An 8,756-nucleotide genomic window follows, 5' to 3' on the forward strand; every position below is an offset into this window, starting at 1 on the left:
ATAATTCTTCCTCTTGCTGAAGACAACACCTGAAGTAAACAGTTTTCTTAATAATTATTTTTTTAATGAAACAAATGGTTATTTAGGGGGACATTTCCTATTCTACTTGGGGGACCGAATTATCCTGTTTATTTTTATCGAAGGGTTGAGCACCTGCCAATCTCTTTGTTATGCTAGTTAGACTGAGTGTTCCTTGTAGCCCTTTGTTGCCGAAAAAGAAAAACAACTTTCCAAGATGACTGAGGGTTTGTGCTATGCAATCTCAGGCCCCTCTCTCTGGTTATATCAGACTTAGTCACATGCCCCAGTTTAAAAATGAGCTTGAATCACGGTGACAGGTCACTCTCAATGTGTATCATGTAATATTTTATCCCCTACTCAAGTCACAGGAATCAATCTAAATCCTTGAAATAGAAATAAGTCAGCCTCACAGTCACAGAAATTAGAAAAAGGAAGAATAATAACTATACCACTTATAAGAAAGGTTTCTGTTCTGTGGAACTGAAGCGAATGCAATTGAATATAATTTACAAAACAAGAAATCTTTTTCTACATATGAACTGATCAACAAAAAAACCCAAATGCATTGATCACCAGTCACATGTTCATGAAAATATTAAAATTATGAAATAAATATGTTTGAATAAACCAAAAGGCAAAAGGATAAATAACCTGTCAATTAATATGAAAAATAATCTTTGAAAACATATAAAAGTCTTAGCTTTACAGCAAATTCAAGTAAATTAACATGTGCCAGGTATTTTGTAAGTTTTCAGAAAATTTAACAAATTGAAAGCTCAAAATATACACATAGCACCATCTTTTCACTTTATGTACATGGGGGGGTAGACTGTCGTTTGATTATGAAGATACATATACAAATGTCTGCATCTTCCAATTGCATGAGTTTAAAACACAGCACCATTGCAGGTATTGCATAAGAAAGAAAATAAAAGAATAAGCAACAAAATGTTTAAAACATTGGGAATAAATAAAGTAGACTTGGAAAATAAATAAACTTGGAAGGAAATACACAGCGAAAACTCAATATTAAATACCTAAAAAGCTATATTTATGCACAATTATGTTGACGGTACCCGGCCAGCAGCTCATCTATTTGTAAGGAAAGTCAGTTCAAATTATGGGTGCGTTTGAACAAACTCTGCCTTACGTCAGGCATGCTTCCCGGGAAAACCCTTCACAGCTTTCCCAATCTCAGGGGGCTTGCTTTCGTAAATTCATTGCCTGCTTTAATTAGTAGGTAGAAAACACCGTCCTATCCTGTGGAATATGTGCTGCTCCTTGAGGTGTGAATTAGTCTCTGTGACCGGAGGGCTCTGGTGGTGTGCACTCAGCTTCTGGGGAAATCCAATGAATTAGATCCCAGCAACGTCCGTCCTTGTGCTAAATATTCTAGACAAGCAACAAAAAGTTGCTCCAAACAATGAATGGGTAGGGAGTATAAAATACCGTTGGATAATTCAGCTAACCCCACTGGAGTTTTGCTTCCTTTTAGAGCATATGTTTGTTTTTTTATTTTCTCCCCCAGAGCTGAGGATGGAACCCAAGGCCTTGAGCTTACCAGGAAAGTGCTCTACAACTGAGCGAAATCTCCAAACCCATAACACTGTAGGTATGGAGAGCCTTTCACGTAGAATCTCCATCTTTTCTTTGCAGAACCGGACTCTTTCTAAACAGACATCCATGATTCTCCTTAGGACGGCGTGTGCTCCACCTATTCATTGGCTGGCGCTTCACCCTCACTTTGCAAGGTGAGGACTCTTCTGTTTCTGTCACTACAAGTCCTGTGCTTTGCCCCAATGGTGGGTCTGGGGATCACAAAGTCAGAAATAATTCATGAAAGAGCACAAAAGTCTTGCCAGGCTACTAAAGTTTGTCAAAATCCAAAGACTTGGTACTTGGTACTTTGACTTCACCACCAAACACCTCTTAGGGAAAAACCACTTTCTCCATCACTGGAGACTCATTGAAGTGAGCAGTGAGCATAGGGTTAGTTTGGTTCCTTCTTTCTCTTGTAGGATATGTTCAATGTCTTGAGGAGTACTTCAAATTGAGCTCACAGCAAGGAAGACGCAAAGTCATTTCGACGGTTAGCTATGCTGAGTTTGGGGGCTCCCTGATAAAGAGTCTCCCATAGTTTGTCCTTTGAAAAATAACTTAAAAGTGGATCTCTTATTGCCTATTTTTCTGTATAAACAGAATGAATGTAGAATGGTATAAGACTTCTCATAAAAAAATCAGTCATAGGACAGTCAACAGCAGTAATATGCTGTCTCAGTCTCAAAAGAGCAGAAAGATGACTTTCAAGCAACAATTGTAAATTTAAATATGAAGAAAATATCAATATAAATTTCAAAAATTCAAGTTCAGAAATCAAAGTCTAACCATGTTGATGAGTTCACAAACTGTATGTCGTCTGTGGCCCATATCACCTCATGGGATTTCTTCTGAAGAACCCGTGACAGGCTCGCTTGCATTTTCATATGAAACTGAGTAGAACTCATAGCCACGGTAAAGCAAAAACACACAGAATGAAGTTGGGAAACATCTGAAAATACTGATTTCCAATTACTGTCAGGATAGGATTCAGATGGTGGCTTCAGATGTTTGTGCCACATCAGAGGCAGAAAAAAAAAGGCAAAGAAAAACGATTCAGAAATCATAGGCCTTGACAGCATGTGGCTGTAAAGCACGGATCAACGGCTCTAATGGCACGGCGATCTCACCAGGAACGAGTCTTCCTCTGTAGTGTTCATTTTCCACCTGCCTTCTGCTGGGCAGAAGTCATAGGATAGAGGCAGTCTTCTGGATTACACCTTCCACTGGGGCCTGGGGGTCCTTGAGGCCCTGGGGCCCCTGGTGAACCTGGCAAACCTGCTGCCAATGAAATAAAATACACCGTGAGAATGCAGCTCACATGCGATCCTGCCTGTCCTCCCCCTCCCCCGCTGCCATGGGCCATTTAGCTGAACAGGTAAGGCCCACGGGGGGGGGGGGAGGGGGCAGAAGAGGCTCATCTTTTAGAGGCCTGCATGCATAAAGATAATATGTCTGTTACCTGAAGATCCAGGAAGGCCTGGACTCCCTGGCAGCCCAATCCCAGGTTCTCCTCTTTCCCCCTTCTGTCCTCTGTAGCCTGCGTGAGAGATAAACACGAAGAGAGATAAGAAAACATGAGTATTCAACACTGGCATGCTCATGGAAGTCCTGTGTTCTGAGGCGTGTTGATTCTTCACTCATTAAACATTAATATTCATTTCACATTATCAAACATGAGACACAAATGAGTACAGTAAAACATGAAGGATCTGATAACTATGCAGCTAATATGTAAAGTTAAAACAAACCAAGCTTTTGATAGTGAGGCTTACTTTTAAAAATAATAAAAATAGGCCCTACAGTGGTGGCCCTTGCCTTTAATCAGCACTTGGGAGGCAGAGGCAGGTGAATCTCTGTGAGTTCAAGGCCAGCCTAATCTTCAAAGCTAATTCCAAGACAGTCAGGGCTGTTGCACAGAGAAACTCTGTCTTAAAAAACAAGAGCAAAAAAAACCAAAACAAACTAATAATAATAATAATAAATCTTTAAAAATGCATTGTAAGTACTTTGGAGACTTCTCAATCTTTCACATTGTGGCAGATAAAATTTCTGGTCCTTTACATTTATAAACGGTTACAGTAAAGCATATTTGTGTTGTTATCTTAAACTGATTTGACTCAAATTTCTATTTTGCCAATCTTGAAATTGTGAGTTGTTTGTTCCTTTTATTTCATTTAATTAATTGATTATTTCATTTCATAGAGTCTATGTTCTTATGCTGTCTTGTTCTCATATGAAATAGAATTTATTTCTGTATATTTCTTTCCTGTTTCCTGTATGTAGACTCCATCAGAATTTCTGTTGAAGAGAGCTCACACACCTCTCATAAACATATAGGAGGAGATAGGAACAATATATTTAAGGATTATCTATAGTACCAAAATTCTCATTATTAAAAGCTTGGTTTGTTGGTACTTTATATATTAGCTGTGTATCTGTAAGATCCTCCATGTTTTATTGTACCCAACTTGGTGTTTATGTTTACTATATGATAAATATGAAATAGAAGATTAATATATGATGAGAGAAACAGCAGTGTACACAGCATGAGCTCAGAAAATAGCCTTGATTCTGAGGGTGTTGCTTTCATATGGACAGACAGACAGACAGATACACACACACAGAGTGCTCAGCTTCCCTGGTTCTGGTTCACTAACCGACTGCTGAACCCTTCAGCCATTTTGACAGTCTTGTCCTCTTGTTTCCAAAGGACACCATTGCTAATCGTTTTGTTCAGTCAGAACTATCCTAGGACTGTTGACCAGTCTATGGGCCACTGCATTAAAAACAAGGGTTTGCCTTGACTTAGAAGCTGATGTTACCTAAACTTTAAAAGTTCAAAAAGAAGAGCAACGACCCCCAGTATTGTCCTCTTAAAACTGATGGCCGTGGATAGGTAGACTAGATCCTTTGCCTCTTTCTCCCCTGTCCTCCTCGTTATCTTCTGCTAACTCTACATGCAAAGTTCTTTTAAAAGAACACCAAATCAAACTCTCTCTGTCTCTCTCTCTCTGCAAACTTTATTTTTCTGCTGTATTTCTGGCAAATTTAACATTACAAAGAGTTGAAGCATCAATAAACAGCGATATTCACTGTCAGAAGCCCCAGGGGGGAAACAAGCAGAGGCAACAACTTCTAAGTATGTTTGTTGTCAGAAACTCTGGTGCGACAGAAGTTGTGTCCATTTTAGTAGATCTTGCATTAAAAAAAAAACTGGAAATCATGTGGGGGAATTCCTTCAAACTCAAGAATTGCACTCAGATCTCTATTAGAAGTTGTAGTCTGTGATGTACACACAGCCATGGGCTAAAGCCACAAAAATCTCTTGCAAAAGGGCGGCTCCTCTTCTTTTGATTAGTTGCCTGTGTAGTGAATATGAGTCTTGTTTTCAACTGCCCCCCCCCTGACATTTTTGACATAGAGTTGCCCGTGACAGAACCTTCCAGATCACCTGGAAAGGTGCCTGGAGCGATGAGCATGTGTGGGAAAGGCAACTCCAGTCGGAACTCTGTTATACCAGGTCACCCTATTTCCCATCTTGTGTATTCTCTTGGACTAGAAAGGTTTGAAGGATCCATCTGAATTTTTCTACTGGTATTAACCTGGCTTATTCTTCATGTGGTTTGAGTAGCACATGTTCAGATGGCATTTAGAGGTCTTTCCAGTCCTCACTCATTCTGACTTCAGAAGAGACTCAACGAATGAAAGATAATAACCACCCTATATAAGTGCAAATGGGGAGGGACTTGGTCCTGCCATAACTTGATATGAACTTGATATGCCAGGCTTAGTTGACTCCCCATGGGAGGAGGCCACAGCCTCTCTGAGGAGTGGATGGGGGTAGGGGATTGGGGGAGATGGGAGGAGGGGAGGGAGGGGGAAGTGTGATTGGTGTGTAAAATGAGTAAAACAAAGAAAAGAAAAACTTTAAATTATAAAAAAATAAGTGTATACACACAGAAGACTACCTATGAGTCTACACTTCCCCTTTCTTCAACTCTGAGTCAAACCTCCTGACCTAAGAGAAATGGAAGATGGATATTTGTTGGGCCAAAATTATCTCAGGGCCTGTACCTTGAGGCCTGTAGGACAAAGAAAAGCCTGATTAATTAAGTTTGAGGGATAATCTCAAAGCTACTGAGGATGAGACAGCAATATCTAGGTAGACATCCCTCCAGCCAGAAGGAGGGCTTGGCTATCTCTCATTGGCTGGAGGTACCCCCACATCACATGATGTCACTTAACCTACATAAGCTGACGCTCACAGTAATAAACTGAGTTTCTTCTTTGACTTGACTCCATATCACTTCTGATTGTCCTGTATCATGGGGCTGCGGATCTGATTGTCCTGCGCCATTGGGCTGCAGAATGGGCAGATGCGCACTCACCTAGCTTTCCCTGGGGAATAAGGGTAAGGAGGCCTGGCAGATATTTAAGGAAACAATAGTGGTTTTGAAAATGACCATAGAGGCCAACACTTATGCTGACCTCCCATTTAACTTGATGTGACTCATGTCTTTCATAGTTATCAGGTGCGATAGGTTTTCTTTTGCTGTCAGTTTGTTTATCATGGTTCAGACATATTAATTAGGCATTTCTCTGTCAGAATTCATGAATCGTCTGAATGCAGACCTATCTAGTCAGTTTGCAGATTGCTAACCACATTTTTTTACAGAATAGCTGTGTCAGAATAATTGAATCAAGCAAAATTTGAGAGCATTTGTCTTTTCAAGTTGTCATCAGTGGGACACTTCCTTTTTTTACAACTTAAGTTTGTCTTTAGAGACTTTAGAAGTCATACAAAATATCCTTTAAGGTAGAGGATTTCAATAAACCCAGCTTGGGCGCCAGATGTAGACACTTTCAATAAATTAGTCCCACACTAGCTCAGAATGGAGTATAATAAAGGTTTTTTTTTTGTTTTTGTTTTTTTTTTTAATTTGGGTAGACAATCCTCTGCACGGATGGGGAACAGGAACTGAATCCAGCAGTTGAGAGAGTACACATATTTTTACATTTGTTTTTATAGTACCCAAGACCACACCCAAAGTGGTCCAGCATCTCAAAGGTCATTGGCTGAAGGGTTCCCATAGCACACTTGCCCAAAGACCTACCCAAGATTAAGCTATCTAAAAGTTCTGGCATTGATGGAGTAGAAGACCCCCAGGCCCTGCCCCTTACTAGGGAACTATTGACAGTGGCTGGGGAAGGGGGACTCATTCTTTTTTGTGTGTTTGTTTTGTTTTGTTTCTTGAGACAGGCTTTCTCTGTGTAGCTTTGGAACCTGTCCCAGAACTTGCTCTGTAGGCCAGGCTGGCCTTAACTCACAGAGATTTGCCTGTCTCTGCCTCCCAAGCACAGAGAGGACTCATCCCTAATGGATGATGTGACCACCGGTAGGTCTCACATGTCCTAGGGGATGGCTCTACACCTGTGCACATATGGGGAGCCTTAACTGGACTTAGTGAGTTATTAAAAGACAGACAGGAACTTGGGGAGGGCCTATTGAGGGGGCATGGGAAACATGGATGGGGAATCGGGAATATAAATCATTATATTTCCCTGCATACATTTATGAAATTCTCAGAAATGAATATAAGTTAAAAGAAGATTATGTCTATACTTTAAAAGTTACCATCTACAAAACTCTACTAGACAATCACTCTAAAGGTCCCCCCATTAGGTGTTCGCCCCAAATGACTATTGTAGCAGAATCTCCTGACTCTTTCTTCAGTTTCTTTAAGACTCTCTGAAGAGAAGCCTTGCCTGGCAGTGAGATGGAGACAGAAACAACTCTAGGATCCTGCATAACAATAGAGCAACAGAGAGCATTGATGTTATTGTTACACAGGATTTCATGAAGGGGAACTTAGAGTAGCAGGCATATCAGTTTTAAATTTGCAGTAGTAATAATATTTATCACTAGAAAATAAAATATTAACAAAATAGTTCACACATTTTTAATGGCAATTAGCATGTTTTAAATATTGAGGATTAAAAACCTGGCAATACAATATTATACTTGTACATTACCTTGGGGCCCGGGGTCTCCCGGGGGTCCAGGTAACCCATCCTTCCCGGGTGGGCCAGGCCTCCCTTGAGCTTGAGCGGACAGCATTGCTGCTGGCAGCTTAAGTTGGGACAGAAACACAGCCATCCTCTCTGCATTCGTGAAAGAAAAAGATACGTCACAAAATGGAAGTGTTTTTATGTCAAATGATTTCCAAATACTTTTATAAGAAGTTGAAAAAAATTCAGTTACTGATTTAAGCACATATTATATACCAACTGGTCTGACGGCTGTGTTTTTATAAAACAAAGAATCAATTGCATGAAGTTGTTTTTGTTAGGCACTGAGGGATACATCTTTGCGAATTAAGTCCTTTCTAACACAAGATGCTTTCCCAAAGAGCAAACCAAAGGCATTGCCACTTATTCATTTAACAGACTGCCTGGAGCACAACAATGTGTATACGGGTTCCAGAGAAAATGTCCAGTGATGACAGAGAACGTTAAGCGAACACACCCTCTCAGGGACTCACCATCAGCTCACGAAAGCACCTTTACAGTAGGTGCAGTGGGGTGTAACTGCTAAGTCTTAGACAGTTATTAAGGTCGTGGGACTTTGAGATGAAAGTTAACATGTCGGATGGGGTTAGGGAGATGACTCGGTGGGTAACAGTGATTGCCGCACAAGCGTGTGGACTCCAGTTCAGACCCTGGGCCCTCCTGTAAAAGCTGCAAAGGCTTGTGTGCATCTGTAACCCAAGTGCTCAGAGGTCAGAGACAGGAGATCACTTGGACGTCTAGCGATCTCCCTAGCAGAGAATGCAAAGCCTAGGTTCAGTGAAAGACCATGTCCCAGGGAGTAAGATGGAGGGTGGTAGAGGAGGACATTTGACATCCTCTGTGGCCTGTGTACAGGCACTTGGTCACATGGGACGTATCCCAGCCAATCGCTTCCTGCCCTGAACACAGACGTATGACACCCCCCCACACACAAGTAGAACCAAGAAAACTGGTGTGCTAATGAAACTTGAAAGAACCATAAAAAGAAGTTCAAAGACTATAAGTATGAAAATATGAATAAGAATTTTCCATTTAAAATCAGCTTCTGAACATGGTATATTATTAAC

At 40.7% G+C, this 8,756-nt stretch overlaps 1 protein-coding gene across 1 annotated transcript in view; it reads right to left on the reverse strand.

Annotated features, from left to right (window-relative positions):
* Positions 1 to 774: 774 nt before the first annotated feature.
* The window catches only part of Col19a1 (collagen type XIX alpha 1 chain), a 319,373-nt gene continuing 311,391 nt past the window's right edge, over positions 775 to 8,756 (reverse strand). The window contains exons 47-49 of the mRNA XM_026785603.1: positions 7,654 to 7,782; positions 3,080 to 3,157; positions 775 to 2,898 (exon numbers count right to left, since the gene is read on the reverse strand). Of these exons, the coding sequence (XP_026641404.1) occupies positions 2,774 to 2,898; positions 3,080 to 3,157; positions 7,654 to 7,782 (332 nt within the window). The 3' untranslated portion in view covers positions 775 to 2,773. The remainder of the gene's footprint in view (positions 2,899 to 3,079; positions 3,158 to 7,653; positions 7,783 to 8,756) is intronic.

The sequence above is a fragment of the Microtus ochrogaster genome, linkage group LG2 (genome assembly GCF_000317375.1).
Source record: "Microtus ochrogaster isolate Prairie Vole_2 linkage group LG2, MicOch1.0, whole genome shotgun sequence".
Taxonomy (NCBI): domain Eukaryota; kingdom Metazoa; phylum Chordata; class Mammalia; order Rodentia; family Cricetidae; genus Microtus; species Microtus ochrogaster.